Source organism: Volvox carteri (assembly GCF_000143455.1).
Source record: "Volvox carteri f. nagariensis unplaced genomic scaffold VOLCAscaffold_69, whole genome shotgun sequence".
Lineage (NCBI taxonomy): Eukaryota > Viridiplantae > Chlorophyta > Chlorophyceae > Chlamydomonadales > Volvocaceae > Volvox > Volvox carteri.
This window is the reverse complement of record NW_003307612.1, coordinates 116,056-133,647: the sequence shown is the minus strand read 5'-3', so window position 1 is coordinate 133,647 and position 17,592 is coordinate 116,056. Positions and strand designations below refer to the sequence as shown.

At 54.1% G+C, this 17,592-nt stretch overlaps 5 protein-coding genes across 5 annotated transcripts in view; 4 read left to right on the top strand and 1 right to left on the bottom strand.

The window, feature by feature from the left end:
- Positions 1-1,518: 1,518 nt before the first annotated feature.
- Positions 1,519-1,863, top strand: VOLCADRAFT_98183 (uncharacterized protein; the record flags this gene model as incomplete). Its single annotated transcript, XM_002957100.1, has 1 exon — positions 1,519-1,863. The coding sequence occupies one exon, from the start codon at positions 1,519-1,521 to the stop codon at positions 1,861-1,863; it is 345 nt and encodes a 114-aa protein (XP_002957146.1).
- A 488-nt stretch (positions 1,864-2,351) lies between these two features.
- Positions 2,352-6,381, top strand: VOLCADRAFT_67884 (uncharacterized protein; the record flags this gene model as incomplete). The annotated part of the gene is made up of 9 exons (XM_002957099.1): positions 2,352-2,449; positions 2,551-2,655; positions 3,171-3,351; positions 3,582-3,661; positions 4,370-4,485; positions 4,937-5,068; positions 5,296-5,380; positions 5,803-5,886; positions 6,264-6,381. The coding sequence occupies 9 exons, from the start codon at positions 2,352-2,354 to the stop codon at positions 6,379-6,381; spliced, it is 999 nt and encodes a 332-aa protein (XP_002957145.1).
- Positions 6,382-7,331: 950 nt separating this feature from the next.
- On the top strand, positions 7,332-8,378 carry VOLCADRAFT_98181 (uncharacterized protein; the record flags this gene model as incomplete). Its single annotated transcript, XM_002957098.1, has 1 exon — positions 7,332-8,378. The coding sequence occupies one exon, from the start codon at positions 7,332-7,334 to the stop codon at positions 8,376-8,378; it is 1,047 nt and encodes a 348-aa protein (XP_002957144.1).
- A 5,253-nt stretch (positions 8,379-13,631) lies between these two features.
- VOLCADRAFT_98180 (uncharacterized protein) lies at positions 13,632-15,786 on the bottom strand (the record flags this gene model as incomplete). The annotated part of the gene is made up of 3 exons (XM_002957066.1): positions 13,632-13,700; positions 13,924-14,237; positions 15,738-15,786. 3 exons carry the CDS (start codon positions 15,784-15,786, stop codon positions 13,632-13,634), a joined length of 432 nt encoding a protein of 143 aa, XP_002957112.1.
- A 740-nt stretch (positions 15,787-16,526) lies between these two features.
- VOLCADRAFT_98179 (uncharacterized protein) overlaps positions 16,527-17,592 on the top strand; it is a gene marked incomplete at both ends in the record, with an annotated part of 10,500 nt that continues 9,434 nt past the window's right edge. The window contains one exon of the mRNA XM_002957097.1: positions 16,527-16,643. Within this exon, the coding sequence (XP_002957143.1) occupies positions 16,527-16,643 (117 nt within the window). The remainder of the gene's footprint in view (positions 16,644-17,592) is intronic.

Genomic DNA, 17,592 nt, shown 5'->3' with positions numbered 1-17,592 from the left:
GGTGCGATCATACACTGTATGGGCTCCCTTAGGACCCACGCTCAAACGTCCCAATTAGTGGCAGCAGAATCGGAAAGTGTACATCCCGCCAAGTCGAGATAACCGACCAAATCATCGACCAGAAAAGAAATGTAGTCGGGAAGACTCAATTGCACCTTTGCCGCAGCTTCCACCGAAACAAGGCGACATCGGTCGGGCTGCGGAAGATCCAGAGGGTGCAGTTGCCGAGGAGCAGTGGCCGGCTGGGAATCGGACATGGTAGCATCACCATTGACGGGCGACGGAAGCAGCGCAGGATCCGCGGCATTATGAATAGGTACAGCCCGAGTCTGAGGCTGAGACACAGAAGGCTGATCAGGTGAAGCGACTGTAGGCGCCGGTGCAAGCACCAAGGCCGCTGGCGGCCTTGGTGCTTGCACCAGGCCGCCAGCGGCGAAGTAACGGTGTTGACCGCCGGATCGGCTGAAGCTCCAGTATTCATTCGTGGAGAAGATAATGGAGATCAGAAGGCGAATGAACAAGGCCCTCAAGTCGTACATGTCCAAGCCCACGGTGGAGCATTGGCAGGCGGTGAAAGGGGTTGTTCGGTGGTCTGGGTATCATCTTTTCTTCAAAGTCGAGTAATCCATCTTTGCATGGGTATTGCGACTCGGACTATGCAGCATGCGCCGATACATGTCATTCTAACACCGGCTACATGTTTTTGAATGCTGGTGGAGCTGTTAGCTGGTCAAGTCGTTTGCAGCCTACCGTGGCTATGTCAACCGTGGAGGCAGAGTATATGGTGAGTGGAGCGGCGACTAAGGAGGCTTTGTGGTACCGTCACTTGGCACGTGATTTACAGATGCGGGTGTCATCGGTACCTATCTTGTGCGATAATCAGGCAGCAATCAAGATCATCAACAATCCTATTTCGTCCGCCAGGTCAAAGCAGATTGACGTGCTTCACCATTTTGTTTGCGAGCATGTAGTGCGGGGTGAGATCGTGTTTTCCTACTGCAAGTTGGCGGACATGGTCGCTGATTGTCTGACGAAGCCTTTGCCTCTTCCTCAGTTCAAGAAGTGCATCCAGGCGATGGGTCTGCATTGAGGAGTTTGTTTTTGGAGTTTCAGTTCCCAGAGGTCTGCCCACGTGGGAGTGTTGTAGAACTAAGTTTGTGGCGGTCAGCTCTCTGGACGAACTGGTTTCGGTATCATGCCGTGCAGATTGCACGGACATCTCTGGGCTCCTTGCCCTTTATTAGCTTGTGCTTATCTGTCTAACTTGTAACACAACGATGTGCTAAGGTTGTATGCATTACATGCTAAGCAACGGCATAGTTACCAATTACAACACCCAGCGTGCTGCTTAAGATTACCACTGGTCTTACGTGGAGCAGCAGCAGCTGCTGTCACAGCTCCTTGGGTGTGAGGAGGTGTTCGGTGTTGGTGATGAGGGCTATGAGGGTGCTGATGCCGCAGAGGAGCTGATGAAGCGTGTGCACAAGCCAGCGATGCACCACATTATCAAATAATCTTATGATGCCCAAGCTCGCACGAAAGCAGCACCTGTTCTCGGAGATGTGGAAGCTCGCGCTGTTCAGTGTGCAAATTAAGCCGTCGGTCAATTGCGAGCACGTCTTTTCCGCCCGTACCGTCATGAAGGGGGACCGGCGGACGCGCTTGTCAGCTATCCGGCTTAACGAGAGTCTTTTCGTGAAGCTGAATACGTCGGGGTCCTTCAAGAAGGAGGATGCAGTGTTGAAGGGGGCAATGGCCAAGTACAAGTCCTCCACTAGGATGCACCTCTACATGCACATCGCCGATAAGGTCAAGAATATCCTTCGCGACCCGCGCTTCAACCGCATGCGGTCGGCTTTGTGAGGATGGATAGCTCGGGGGGCGACACTAACTTCATGGCGCACGAACTTGCCCGGCGACGACTTTCCCCCCCTATAAAACGATCAGTCTGCCATGTGTACGGAACGTGCAGCCCTGAAATGCTGTTTTTTGGCGCCGGAAGGCGCCCCAAGTTTTTTTTAGGTTTATTGACCGAAATTATGCCCTCCCGCAGCCGTAGAAACCGATTTGCCGACCTCTGATTACCAGCTTTGTGTCCGGACCGTTGTCCTATGTCGTACCTTGAGCTGTTAGTTCCAACTACAAAGTGGAAACGGTAATTCGTTCACGCTTCTGCTCGGATTAACACTTCGTCTTCGTGGCACACAACTGTGAACGCACAATTTAGCTGAGATGAATTCTCATGAAACTCCTGCGAATTAAGATTTCTGGTGTCGCACTTGGTTCGTCATCACCTTTTAATATACTATTGCCAATAACCTCAATATACGCAGTACTGGTTTCCATTTAACATGGCTGTCCTTCTGGAAACAAGCAAGGGCGACATCGTCATCGACCTCCTGACCGATGACTGCCCGATAACGACTAAGAACTTTCTTAAGCTGTGCAAGTAAGCCTCCTACATAGGAAAATTATCCGCCAGCAGCTCGCTCGTTCCCCTGTGCTCCGACAACCAAGTGTGCACACATGCTGTTTGAACATAATTTCCAGGATCAAGTACTACAACAATTGCCTCTTCCACAATGTCCAGCGCAACTTCATCGTTCAGACTGGGGACCCCACAGGGACTGGCAAGGGCGGCACGTCAATCTATGGGTACGCTGTTGATCCCCTTCCCAAGGGCCCCACGCGTCCTCAACCTCCTTCCCTCCTCCCCTTCCCGCTAGGGGACTCCCATCCCGCCGCTGTCCTCGCACTTCCCTTGAGCGATCGTCCTTTCAGACACCTTAAAACTCCTCAATCCCTATTGAAACACACAAAATACACACAAAATACACACACGCACACACACACTCTCCCTCGAGTTGAGCACGGCCGTTGTCGCCCCTCTTAAGCCTCATTCGTCTAACCTCTACAACGCATGCCGCAAAACACGCCGGCGAAACACGCCGTGGGTCGCGGTCTCCAACCCAAGCCCCCAATCCAGCACGGCTCTTCCACCCGCGCGGTAGACGTGAGACGCCGACGTGATCTTGAGGGCATTAGCACAGTGTACGGCAAAGGTTGTAGTGCCGCGGTCTCCCGCACCAGTTACTGCACAGAACCCCGGCGGTCAACCCACTTCCCTTCCGTCCCCGTTCCTCGCCACCTCGCCCGCACTTGTACGGCAGCAAGCTGTACGGCGACCAGGCACGCTTCTTCGAGGACGAGATCCGTCCGCACCTAAAACACACACGACGCGGCGTGGTGGGTATGGCCTCCCCTGGAGAGGGTCTCAACGCCTCCCAGTTCTACATCACCACGGGGGACGAGCTCGACAGTCTGGACGGAAAACACACAATCTTTGGCACGGTACGGGGAATATGGGGCGAGGGAGGGAGGGCAGGGGCTTACAAAGCGGGGGGCAAGAGAGTTGGAGGGTTTGGGGTTTTTATATCCATTCCGGCTTCCCGCTCTACATGCTCCTTCGGTCAACCCACTTCCCTACTCCCCCACACCCAACATTATATGTTATATGATTTCGTAAATATGTATTACGCGAACTGAAATGTTTTAATGTCCGTTAATGACCGTTACAACAGGTAGCTGAGGGCTGGGACGTGTTGGACGCCATCAACGAAGCGTTCGTGGATGCAGAGGGCAGGCCCTTTCAAAACATCCGGTATGTACGGCACCGTACTTCAGGGTACGGCGTTAGGCTAAATTGCACCTGTGAGCTGCATCTGGCGTCCCTGACCCTGCCGGCCGCACCCAGGGGGGGGGGGTATGTACCCCCCTCGTGTGCGGTGTGGTGGGCATCGGGGGGGGCCCCCTCCCGCACCCCCTGGGGGTTGCTTGGGTGCATTCGCCCGTCCGGGGGATGGGGGTGGGGGTGGGGGGGGACATCTTCACCGCCGTTTTACAACAACAACTTCAACTCGCTGCATGTCCGTTCTCCCTCTGGCAGCTCCCCCTCCCCCTCCCTTCCCTCCCCGCCACCTTTCCTCCCCTTTCCTTTCTCACATACATACATACGTACATACATTACGTACATTACGTACGTACATATATACATACGTACGTGTCAGTTGCTTTGGCAATGCGTTGATGTTTCTGACGTCCGCAGCCTTTCCTGAAGTGCGCTGCTGCGCATTGCAATAACCCCCCTCTCCATCCCGTCCTTTTTATCCCGATCTTTCATCGTCCTCCTTTTCCGTGTGTTTTCGCATCACATGTCTTCCCCCCGTCCTCCCATGGTACACTCTTGCCCTGGCAGCAGCTTCACTCGTTTGTGGTTCGTCTTTCCCCTATCCTCCCACCCCCTTTGCATACAATTCCCCCCATCCCTCCTCTCCCTCCCACCCACCTAACCCCCGTCCCCGCCGAGCAGTATCCGCCACACCATTATCCTGGATGATCCCTTCCCCGACCCCACCCAGCTGGATACCCTCGTACCCCCAGCATCTCCACCTCTGGAGTTTGGGGAGGTGAGGGACTCTGGCGGGCGTGAAGGGGTTAAGGGGGAGGGGGTGAGATAGGGGGGTGTAGGGAGAGAGGTATAGGGGAGGAGAAAGGGGCGGGGGGGGCCAGACGACTGGAGGGGGGAAACGGTGTGCGGGTGGAGGGCGGGCAGGGTGTTTTCGTTCGTACAATTTGTACAACCCTTCGTACAAATGTCTCCCTCGTTTCCTTCTTCCTGTTGCTTCAATTCCCGACTCCACAACCCGCTTAACCCACATTAGTTTCCGACCACCGCCACCTCCAATACCACCACCACCATCACCACAAATCCCCCACCCCTTGTCACGTTCCCCCCATCGAAAACCCGAAACCCTGTCAGCGCCCCTAACCTCCCTTTACCCCAATTACCTGCAATTTCGGTATGACTCCCTCCCTCCCTTCTTCCTCCCTCCCTCTACCCCTCCCTCCCTCTCTCCTTCTTCTGGGGACCAGGGAGACCGGCTCGAGGACGACTGGTTGCCTCATCAGGACACCCGGCCGCAGGAGGAGGTGGAGGCGGAGAGTCGGAGGGCGGAGGCGCATCACCGGGCGGTGGTGCTGGAGATGGTGGGGGACCTGCCGGATGCCGGTGAGGGAAAGTGGGGCCGGAGAGGAAGGGGGGAAGGGGGGAGGGGGGAAAAAGGGGGGGAAGGGGAGAGGGGGAAAAGGGGAGAAGGGGAAAAGGGGAGAGGGGAGCGGATCTTTCCCCATCTTTCTTTCCGGCGTTGTTTGCGTTGTCCCCCGGCACTGCCCCCCCCCTCTTTTTCACATCTTCCTGTCCCCCTCACCCTCACCCGCTCTCCCTTCGACTCTCAGACGCCAAGCCCCCGCCCAACATGCTCTTCATTTGTAAGCTCAATCCGGTAACCAGCGAAGAAGACCTGGAAATCATTTTTAGCAGGTACGGCTGCGGCTGTGTGTATTTGTATATGGTTGTGCGTATGTGTCTGTCTGTCTGTCTGTCTGTCTGTCTGTCTGTAAGTGTGTGTGCGCATGTGTGCGTCCCCCCACCGCCGAGTTCCTTTTTTGTACTTTTGTTGTCCTCAACCTTCCTAGGCGGTCGGTGTGTTAAACGCGGGCAACTGTTTTTTGTTTCTCATGTTGGCATTATCACCTCCACGATCACCTGCACGATTACCCGCACACACACGCACCCTCTCTATCCCGGGGCCCGGCTTTCATTCCCTTCCTCAGCGCCCCCGGGGGACTACACCACCACCACCACCACTGGTGGTCCCTCACAACATACATACATACATACATACATACATACATACATACATACATACATACATACATACATACATACTTGTACACACACAGGTTCGGTCGTGTCACCTCGTGTGACATCATTCGCGACTGGAAGACCGGAGACTCGCTCAACTACGGGTTCATCGGATTCGACAGGTGAGAGGAGGTGTGTGTGTGTGTGCGCGCATGTATGTGTGTATGCGTGTGTGTGAGAGAGGGAGGAAAAGAGAGAGAGAAAGAGAGAGAGAGAGAGAGAGAGAGAGAGAGATGACAGCTGGTTTGGGGGGTGGGGCATGGAAGGCGGGAAGGGAGGATGGGAGGTGGCGGAAACGGAGGCGCAGTAGGAGACGGAGATGGGATGAGATGATGACTGCTGAGGAGAGAGAGATCACGTGGATAGATCGTATCATCACGTTCAGGCCAGCTGATACATTGATCATCATCATTATCACCGTAATCATCATCACCATCATTACCATCATGTGATTCCCTCCCCCCTTCCCCTCCCTTCCCTCCCTTTCCCCCCCTCCTAGTGACGAGGCCTGCGAGGCAGCGTACTTCAAGATGAACAACGCCGTCATCGACGACCGCCGTGTGCGGGTGGACTTCAGCCAGTCCGTACACCACCTGTGGAGGCAGTTCAAAAAGTGAGGGGGGGAGGTTTTAGCCCTTTGCCGTACATGCGACTGATGCGCTCCGTCCAACCAATCCCATGTACTGCATGTGACGCAATGCAATATATAATCCTGATTGTTTTGGTGGTATGGCCCCCGGTGGTGGCTGCCAGGGCCGAGGGGGAACCCGTACTTTACCCGTACTTTACCCTTCGCACAAGTTAAACTGCCTGCCTGCCTTTCTCTCTCGTTCTCTGTGTTTGTCTGTCTGTCTGTATGTGCGTGGTGACGTCAATCTGGGTTCTCACGTCCTTTCCTTCTCCAGAGCCAGGAGCCATATACCCCATATATCCCCCCGTGCCCTTGCCCCCACCGCTTGGCGGGTCGGTCGCGCTAACTCCACTGCAGGGGCGGCAAGCGAGGTGATGCGAGTATGGGGCGAATGGCGGACCAGCACCAGCGCCAGGAGGTGAGAGGAGGAGACGGGAGGGCAGGACGCAGAGCCGGGGGGGAGGGGAAATAAACGTCCTGGCATATCTGTACGTGTATATAAATGTACATGTATATATGTATGTATGTATGTATGACTTAGATTACACTATGCATGTATGTATGTATGTATGTATGTATGTGTGCCTGTTGAGGTCGGGGATGTGTCGGTAGAGATGGTTGCACGTGAGGGGCCACGTTGCCCCGGGTTGGAGGCTGCGCGCTCGCCCCTGCTCCTGGACGGGTGCTTCTGGCCGGCTGACTGCTTCAGTGCCTTCACTCCCAGAGCTATAATGGAGCTCTCGGCCCGAACCACACTGTTGATAACCTCAGCCAACAGCTACTGCCTGCGGCGGCGGTGGCGGCGGTGGCGGTGGCGGCGGCGATACCCTCCGTCCATCCTCATCACTAACCTACCTAAGTCCATACGGGCACGCGACCTACATCTTGGTCGCATCTAACCACGCACGCATACATGCATGCTATCGATGTATCCAAATGTTCATTTCATCCATTTGCGGGGACCACTCGCTGCAGAAGTCGCGGATTGAGCTGAAGAGCAACACTCGTGGAGGCGGAGTCGGAGGCGGGGCACACGACCTGCTGCTCTTCGGGCACGACGAGGCGGCGGCGGCTGTGGCGGCGGCGGCGGCGGGGGGGGCAGAAACGCGCAGGGAGGAGGGTGCAGTCGGCGGACGTGGAAGCGGCGGCGGCGGCGGGGGGAAGCGCAGCCGGCACGGTGATGGCGATGATGTTCGTGACGGCGGCGGCGAAGGTGGCGACCGGCGCCGTCAGCGCCATCATGTTGAAGGACGCCACGGCGGCGGAGGCGGAGGCGGAGGCCGAAGCCTCCGGGACGCAGAGGCGGGTCGTAGGGCGGTCCCTGCAGATCTGGATCTGGATCGAGGGCGACCTCGGGATGGCGGCGGTCGATGGGATCGTAATGGCACTGGCAGGGAGGCAGCTGCACCGGCGGCGGCGGCGGCTGCAGGCCCTCGCGGGCACAGTTCTTGGGATCGGGGTCGGGAGGGGGGTGAGTCACCAGGGGGTTGGGAACGAGAACGAGAACGGGACCGGGCGCGCCGCGGAGATCGCGACCGCGAGGCTCGTCAGAACTACGAAAATGGTGACGATGAGGATGAGGATGATAATGACCCACGGGTCGCTTTGGACCGCCGCGACAGGGGAGTGCGAGATCGGGAAGGGCGGGAGGGGCGGGACAGGTTTGACCGCCATGTGCTGCACGGGGAGCGGGACCGGGACCGGGACCGGGATGACGGGCGGGAGAGGGAGAAGGAGGGGGGTAGGGGTAGGGGTATGGAAAGAGACCGAGAACGGGACTACCCCCGTGATCGGGGGGAGGAGGACCGTGCGCGGGACCGGCAGGAGAGGCGGAATCATCGGGATATGAGGGATGGTCGGGATCGGCGGGGGGGCGGCGGAGACGGGGAAAGCGGTGGCTATGGTCGGGGGGAGGGGAGGGAGAGGGAGCGGGGTAGAGATCGGGGGGTTAGGGAGCGGGACCAAAGCCGGGAGCGGCGCTGAAAAGGGGGTTTGGAGCGGGTTAGGTACGTGGTGTGGTGTGGTGTGGGGGCCGCGTGTAGCTCCTTCTGTCCCTTTTCCGTTGGATCGGTCGCTGCCACCGTACAGTGAGAAGGGGGAACAGCGCGTGCACTCGCGTTTTGTGCGCGAGATCATGATGAGATCATGACGCTTGGGGTACCAATGTTTTTGCGGGTTTCTGTGTGGTGGAATTGGAGAAACGAATTTTGAGGGTTGGGAGATGGGGATCATGGATGGCGTCACGGGCGTTTTGACTTGTAAGTAAAAACGCCCGAAAGCAACAGTTTGTTCTGGATGTTAGATGCTGCCAGCGCAGCATGAGTTAGCAGCATGAGTCCCGAACCGTATTTGTGAGGAAGCGTGCCGTGTCATAGGCGGTTTATGTCGGGATCACGGAAAAACATCGGATAGAGCAGAACAATGTCAGTGTATTACATAATCACAGCCTGTGGAATAGAAGTTTCGCACTGAAAGCGTACGAACTGGGATCAGATCTAGCAGGCTTCGCCACACATTTATTCAGGCGAGGTAAGCCTTTGAGTTTTGCACAAGTAAACCAACCAGGGATAATAATGTTTTAACTGTGACAAGTCAGGTGTCGGCTTCCTCGAAGCCGGAAAAAGGGCGGGGCCCCCCTGCATCCGTACAGGCCGGTAGCTAGCACGGCACGTGTGACAATTGATGGGTAGTGTCACTGCGGTGGGAGATGTGCTTTGTTGCAGCAGTACTGATGGTGTGGGAGCTAAGCTTGCACCGGCGGAATCGTCAGCACCGCCTGCGCGCTCCACGCGAATCGCATCCATCCCGGGTGCATGCCGCATGGACAGTGCGGCAGACCGCAAGTCGGAATGCCCGTGCGGGCAAATTGGTAACGCAAGCTGAGTGAAATTAGGTGCTGTCTGTGATGTTTATCCCCGAAGCGCCAGCGGCCTCAGCAATCCGCCCCACAGCCGCGAGCTTCATCGCGGCACACCGCAAGTCTTCGGAGGCCCCGTGCATTGGCCAAAGTAAATGTACAAACAAGCAGCTTGTGTATTTCATAGAGAAGTGAAAGCAAATTATGTTGGCCTGCTGGTGGCAAGTCGGATTGCCCATGCCGGCAAATGGTAACGCAAGCTCGGTGTTCGAGTTATCATACGCCGTCATCTCAGAATTCCATTATGAGATACACGGCAGCTTTCGGGATGAAAAATAGCGCGAGAGGCGTTGATGTGACTTTTGAGGTCGGTGAATGGAGGCAGCTAAACTTGTTTGTGCTCATACGGTCTTTGTTAGCTACATGCGAGATACCTTGCAATAGAGAATGCTGTATAGTACCGATAACGGGTTTCAGCCGGGTGAAATATTATGTTTGGTCCGTTACACACTCAAGGCCTGGGAGTTCGAGTTATCATACGCCGTCATCTAAGAATTCAAATATGAGATACGCGGTACCTTTCGGGATGAAATTTAGCTCGAGAGGCGTTGATGTGACTTTGGCCTCGGTCAATTGAGGCAGCCAAACTTGTTTGTGCTCATACGATTTTTGTTGGCTACATGCGAAATACCTTGCAATAGAGAATGCTGTATAGTACCTATAACGCGTTTCAGGCGGGCGAGATATTATGTTTGGTCCGTTACACACACACACACACACACACACACACGGACATGGGCAATCCTACAGGTCGGGGCCCCCCTGGGCGCTTCGCGCTGGGGCCCCGCCCAAAAATCACACCAAAAACAATTTTATTGTACCTATTGCGCATAATGTTAAACTGATTGCGATTATTTTTTCTACGACACGTACGCTCAACCCTTCTTTCACAACACAAGACACAAGATCAACAGATTGTACAAAGTTTCGACCATACTTCACCAGAAGAACGGTTCCGCTTTGGACTGCGACAAGAGCCATGGCTTGATTGCTGTACGACACACGTCATATGCAGCACAGAAAACAACGTAGGCAACGCGTATCCTCAACTGTCCGTGGCACGAAACACCAAGTAGACCCAAGATTGTCGTCTTTCCTTTAGGAATCTACCAAGCTATCCAAAATTCCAGTTTGCCCACGGCAAACAACCGCCAATCCCAACTCCTATACATCTGAAATTAAAGTCAACCCCAGAAGAAACGTCGGTTTCGCTTCTCCCCGGGAAGCAAGCAAATTCTGCCAAAAAAAAGACAAAAAGCCCTGCTGGCAAATATGTGCGCAGCGCAACAGCAGCAGCAACTGTTAGCAGCCCCGGCGTGCAAATGCAAGGCCGCTGAACACAGCCAAGATTCATCATCTTCAAGAATGCCGGGGTGCATAAAATGAAAAGCAACGGTTAAAAAAAGGAGTTATCTTCGCTCCTCCCGCTCCGCCTGGATCTTCTCCGCTCCTCCCTTCCAGATCCCCCTCCCTACCCCTTAACCCCCCTCACTCATCGTCAAGCAAAGGGAATGAAAAGGAAGCGCGAGACGATAAGCTTCCATCGCAACGAAATTCCCCCCGCCTCTGTACACCGCCTGCAACAACGAAATGTGTTAGATTCCCTGGACTGCATCCAATCCAGACGACAGGAGGGCGTGGAACGTGCGAACCGACCAAGCAGAACCCAAATCCACTTCGGTTCCACGGATCCAAAATATGCTTCCTTTTCGCGTCCTCTTTCTTTCCCGTTCGACCCAGGTTGACGGGATGCTGGCTGGATGCGAAGGGAAGAGAGGCAAGGCAAACGTCGATGCCGCATAGCCAGAGCGAAAGGAGCCGAGGCCGGATAGCAGTACCGGCCAGCACGAGCACACGCCCCGGGCGAGATATATGTGGACATCGGGACCAAGAGTCCCCAACTATCATCACAACGCCTCTTCAAAAGCCATGTGGATGAACATGCAGGTGGCCTATTTTGGCAACGGCTACCAGCAGCGCTCAAGGGAAGGGCTCGCTGCGACCGTTACGTACGACAGACGAGATGATGCGACCTACCAGAATCACCATAACATGCCGAATACATTTTACCCATTTCGTTAAACCCACAATCATCATCATCATCATCATCATCATCATCATCATCACCACCGCTACACAACCAACCCGCAATGTTCAAAATTGTCCACTTAAGCCCAAATTGCCCCAATTAAACATCTGCTTCCGAATTTCGTGTGTACAAATAGGCATCCGTACAACAGCGTCCTTCATGTGTCGTATATCGTACAGCTGCGATGATCGCCATATTTGACAAAAAGATGAAACAAGTTGGCACATCCCGGCGCTTGTTTGCTTGCTTCATGAGCGCACATGCAAGCCATAGAATTAGCTGTTTTGAAAACGCCATCAAAGAACTGCTAGATGGAGAAAGTACTTCAAAATGGCCCAACCACCGCAAATCCAGCGCTGCGTCGAACAAAATCGCATAAAATATAGGGCGCGCGCTCGTACACCGGGCCTCCAAGATCATGTTGACAATCCTTCTTGAATTGTCTTTCGACACCACGATATGCGCGCAAGATGCACAGGACGCAACACAACACAAATTGGCATAGATTGATCGACATGGCGGACAGTAAAAAGTCGTACGTCGGTGGGTCAACGGTCAACGCGATGACTCAAACATTCTCAGCGTTTAAACATTACGTATATCATAATGGACAGTGCGCCGTACAATAGTGCGACACCGTACAATGCGTTCTCTCGCTGACCGCTCTCTCTCTCTCTCTCACTCTCTCTCTCTCTCACTCTCTCTCTCTCTCCGCTCACTCTCTCCTCCTGTCGCATCAGTTGAATCACCCCCATTAATGCAAACTCCCCAAGCCCCCTAAAGTCCCGCCTCGCTTCTGCGGACTTCAACTGTAAAAACATCAGCACTAGCGTCGTCGTCAGCAAGTCAAAATTTGAATTTAAACCTCTGAACATTTAAATTCAATGGATTCCGAAGGCTTCATGGCAATAGGCGCGCACTCCTCTGTACCACCTCTCTCACTGCCGCCTGTATATAGCAGCTTACTCATAGGTGCAGCTTTGCCATGAACGCCGGATTGCGACATCGCAAATCCCAACCACCGGTTAGTTGTCGGTTAGTTGTCGGTTAGGTCCCAGTCCCAGTCAGCTAATTGACGGCAGTTAGTTGTGGTCATGCACGCCCCAAAATCGAAGTCCATGGTACTGGCTGCGAGGCTTATCATCTACCCAAACCGTCAAGACTTTATGCAGAGGATTAACGAGTATCGTTGTGTAGCCCCACTCTTTATTGTTTCGTGCTCCACCCCCGGGAACCCCCGGATGACATACGCATACGAAAGCACGATCAGGACCCCGCGCACTTTTGTGCCAAAATGGCAACCTCCCTCCCCGCTACCCCAACACACACACACACACACACACACACACACACACACACACACACACACATACACAATCACCCGCTCGCCGCCCGCTCGTGAGAAGGGGTCCGTGGCCCTGGCGAGTCCGTGAGCCCGCGAGCCGTGGTGCCATTGATCTCAGAGCACCCCGTAACCCACTTCGCATTTTTCATTCCCCTAACGCGCATTTCCCTCCCCCTAACCTTCCCACTCTCCCTCTCTCCTTTGTTGGACTGAAGCTGAAGCCTCCGGAAAGTCTCCCGAAGGGGGCTGGCCTTCGGTTTCAAAAGGTCGTCAACCGAACCGAACATCACCGTGTTGTTGGCGCCCGCACAGCCTCCACTCCCTTCACACGTAAAACCACTGCGTTGTGTCTTGCGACGGTGGCCGAAGGAAGGGCAACACCGGGTAGGACTCGTCACACTCTACGCGCAAGTCCGTGACTTGCGTGACGTGTACATTGCGGAATTTCTCATACTTGATCTTTCAACCGGCGACTTCTCGGAAAGGCGGGTCGGTTGGTTGATTGCTGGCGCGTTGCGTGCGTGCCGTTGACACCACAAGTCACATCCCACCCGTAGATGCACAAACCATGGAGGCGGCAAGCTTGGCAACAAAAGAAAAAAACAACAAACTGCTGAAGAACTGCCTCCATCATCATCATCATCATCATCATCATCATCATCATCATCATCATCATCATCATCATCATCATCAGCATCAGCAGCAGCAGCAGCAGCAGCAGCATGAGCAGCAGCAGCACCTAGCTCGGCGAGCGCCAGCTGCAACCTTCTGAATCTTCTGAACCTTCTGACCGAGGCGAGAGGGGATCGCTTGTGGTCTGTCTGAAGCTGCCTGTCTCGAGCTTTTCAGTCGATGCGGGCTCTTCCTCTTTAGTAGAAGTGGGTTTTAGAGGTTGTACTTGAAGGTTAGGTCGGAAGCCGCTTGTCGGAAGTCCACAGGCCGGTGTCCTATGATCTGCGAATGGCATTACGCACGAATTGCCGCGGGGGATTTCGATGCGTGAAATCAGTGTGCGTGCAATTCTTTCGCTGTGGCAATTCTGTAAAAGAACGTCCCTTTTTTATGTGTGATAAAGAAGCGCAACTCACATATACAAGAACAACATTCGCTACCACAGATAATCGAAATGCACGATTTACGTTGTACACTGCACGGCGTTTGAGACAGGTGTACGTACCTCATCCACGCAGGCGTTATGGTAGTACATCCGCAGGGTGGGCGTTTTGTGGATTCGGTGCATTTGCGTTAGGTCGCATCGCTGCAGCTTGAAGCCGGGGCTGGGGGCCTGGCCCAAGGGGACTCCCGGCCTGACGCCCTGCTTGATGGAGCAGTCCACGCGCGCGAAGACGACGCGGCGGCCGACGAAGAGATGAGAGAGGCGCTGAAGCTCCAGCAGCATTCGCTGGCTCGCGGAGCACCAAGGGGCGTGAAATAACACGATGGCCAGGTATCCAGCTCGATTGGATGCAAGAACGAAGGCGTCGAATTGGTCTGGTGTTCGAAGGATAGGAAGCGAGGCGATGGTGGTGGTGACGGTGGTGGGAGTGGTGACAGTGACCGCCGATTGCGAACCGGTTGTGGAGGTCGCGGTTGCGGAGGTGGAGGGGGTGGAGGGGGAGGAGGGGGAGGAGGAGGAAGAAGAGGAGGAGGAGGTGGTCGGGGTAAAGGAGGAGGTGGTGAGGTTGGAGGCAGGAGAGGAGAGTAAGGTATAGAGGGTGGATAAGGCGAGGGCGGCGCCGACGGCGACGCGCGCGAAGGCGGTTGGGATGGTTGCCTCGCCGGCCGCAGCTGCGGCAGTGGTGGTCGAGCTAAGGACTAGCGAGATTGGTCTAGGCCCGGATTGATTACTTCCTTGTCGTTCTGATAGTTCGGAAAGGCGCAGCTGCGATGGCTGACGTGGTTGGTCCGTCGCGAGCTGTGATTGCGCATGTGGGAGATGCGGACGAGCTGCGGCAACAATGACTGTACACCTTCCAGTAGCAGGGCTTCGCAGCAAATGCTTTTGATCGAAGGAGCGCACGGCCGCTGAAGACATCACCGCCATTTTTCTTTCCTATTAGTCCGGCCTTGACGCAATCGGTAGTAACCGACAGAACGCTAAGGCACGTCGCGGTACGCGGCAACGGCAGGTGCACAAATATGCACAAAGATGATGCACTACGCTTATTGAGGCCGCGATGGAATACGGAGGTTGGAAAAAGTTATGCTTGCGGCAACCCACGTCAGCGATAGTACACTTTGAAGGCAATGAGGTATTGCGTAAAGCTTTAACACATATCAGTTGAACTGAAAACAAACAATGTTGTAGTATAACAAAATTAAATCACTATGCCGAGATTGGCGCGAATAGACAGCCGAAAGCCACTGCCGGAGTGGTAGGATGTAGCTTCTACGACGGTCGACTTCCTACTATATTGAGTGATTAAGGTTGCTCCAAGCCAAAAGCAATCTGTAATGGAAAAACGATGAAGGCGCAGGGTTTGGGGTGATAGATGCGGAGATTCATTGCTGCCACGAATCGCTGAAACGATGGGCCAGGGTGGCGGTGGGGGTGTATTGACCTTAGTTACGCACGAAAGCCCTGGTATCAGGATACGTAGAGATGGTTGATTGGATTTAATGAAATCTTCATGACTGGACATTTTGTTACGTGCAGCAAGGTTAATGGCAGGGCCACGACTGAGACTTGCGCGGCGGAAGATACGGTAGGCAATACACTACATTCGTTCATGTCTGTTTTATAAGCATGGAAATATCTTAATTTCCTTCTGAAATATAAGCATCTTGGCTCCTAAGTGACTGGACCAGCAGACATGCCCAGCAGAAAACAACCTAAGATAAGGGTGGGACATCCAACTGACCCCAGTTTCAGATTAGGATCATAGCTAGGAAAAGTAGAGATGCAGTCATTAGAATCATCCAAACTGAAGGTAAGGACTAACGTCCCTAACAACCTTACGGCGTTGAGGTCGGCTGCCCTATAAAACTCACACACTCGTCCAAAACGCGCCCAGGTAGGAAGTGCACATGATCCAGACATGTTAATCATTCCTAATGAGTGAAGTCACAGAGATATGATACTTCTGTCACAGATACTCTGTCACAGTGAAGGCCGCATCGCCTCCTGAGCTTTATATTTGCCACAGTTGCTGTCAGTAAAAATTTTCATGGAAGACGCAATCATCCAACATAGGGGGCGAACTGTCCTGGTACAAGGTCCTTTGGCTTTTGGCCTTTGGCACCCTTGTCACGAAGTTCTTGAGCTTGCACAGCCAAAACAAAAGGCTGGTGGCCTAACCAAGCAGAGAGCAAGAAAGCAAAGAGGAAAACCAGAAATGGTAACTAAAAGGCATTGAACAAGGCGTTATCGGCCGAACCTTCTACACGATTTCTATATCTCAAGGAAGACAGTTCGGCTAAGAGCAAAGTTCAACATCCATATATCCAAGTCTACGCCTCGTAATGCTGTTAACGACAAGCCGACAATTGAACAGGCTTGGACATGTCGTATCTAACCATAAACAGTTGGGCTTTACAATCCTGTGAAGCATCCAGCAACGCGGGTGTGCTTTCAACGGCTCGATTTGTTGTTTCCACACTGCATTTAATATCCACATGATTTCAGCCGTGCGGATTGGCTTCTAGGAAGGAGCGCCAAACTTTGCTGCTTACAAGATTTTCAAGGCCAATAAGCCAATCATAAAGCATCTATTTCCAAAGATCTAATTGGATCTACACTCTAGAGACGGCCCCCAAGTAATCCTCAGCATGCAAACCGCAATGAGTCGGCCAGCGGCTCTCCGCGGCGCTGGCAACCGCAAGCTAACAGCTACCGTCACGGCGGCTCACCTGCGTGGCATAGCCTTCACGTCCATCCGCACGTGCCAAGGTGCCAAGGTAAATTTGACAGTCATGGCTCCCCGCAAGAGCTCCGCAGCTCCTCAGTGCCAAGAACGCAGCAAGTGCTGCTATGTTCGCTGTTTCCACATATCCTCATAGCAGCTAAGAGAATTTATGCATCCGCGTCTGCTGAATCGTCAGTGGTTTCGGCGCCGGTATTGGGAAACGCGCGCATTTTGGCGAGGGAAGGAGCCCTGGCTGATGTATTGGGAGGATACGTGGTGGCCCAAAATTTAAAAAATATTTCCCCTTCGCTTCCCCTCTCCCCCCGCTCTTCCACCGCCGCCGCCCTGTCCTAGGTATATTGAATGACCAGGCTCCTGCACCAGCTCTGCCCCAACATTTGCGATTCTGAACATCACCACTTCAACACACATACATACACACCTGCATGCACACCTACATACGCTCATAGTTGTGACATTTACAAACGATCCTTACCAACTGATGACCTGTGTGTGTACGTGTAAGTGTGTACGACGTGGAGGCTGGCCGGCAACTGGGGTCTTTTCTCTGTCTCTGCGTACGTTCCGGTGACATGGTGATGATGAGGAGGGATCCTAGAAGGCAGGAAGGATCAACCGCCTTGGACTTCCAGTTCGTATGGCGTAGTGGTACGGCGTGGTAAAATGGTGGATGGTGCTGTATGGTATGATAAATCGTAGGAATGACAATGTGTTCAAATGGCCCAGAAGCTTCCCACTCTGTAACAATTCAAAAGATGGGGACTTTTGCGATGGTGTTGGTGCATTTGTGGTCACTGTGTGTGGGGTGGGGGGGGGGGTCCGGAGCACAGTCAGGTGTGGTCCCCCCAAACACCCCCAGGGCGCTGGGGGTGACGTGCGCCCGCGCGCGTGCGTGTGCGTGTGTGTGTGTGTGTGTGTGTTATTGTTGTTCTTAGTATCCTCCGAAGCCGCAAGGGAGGAGGCGGCCGGCTGTCACCGTG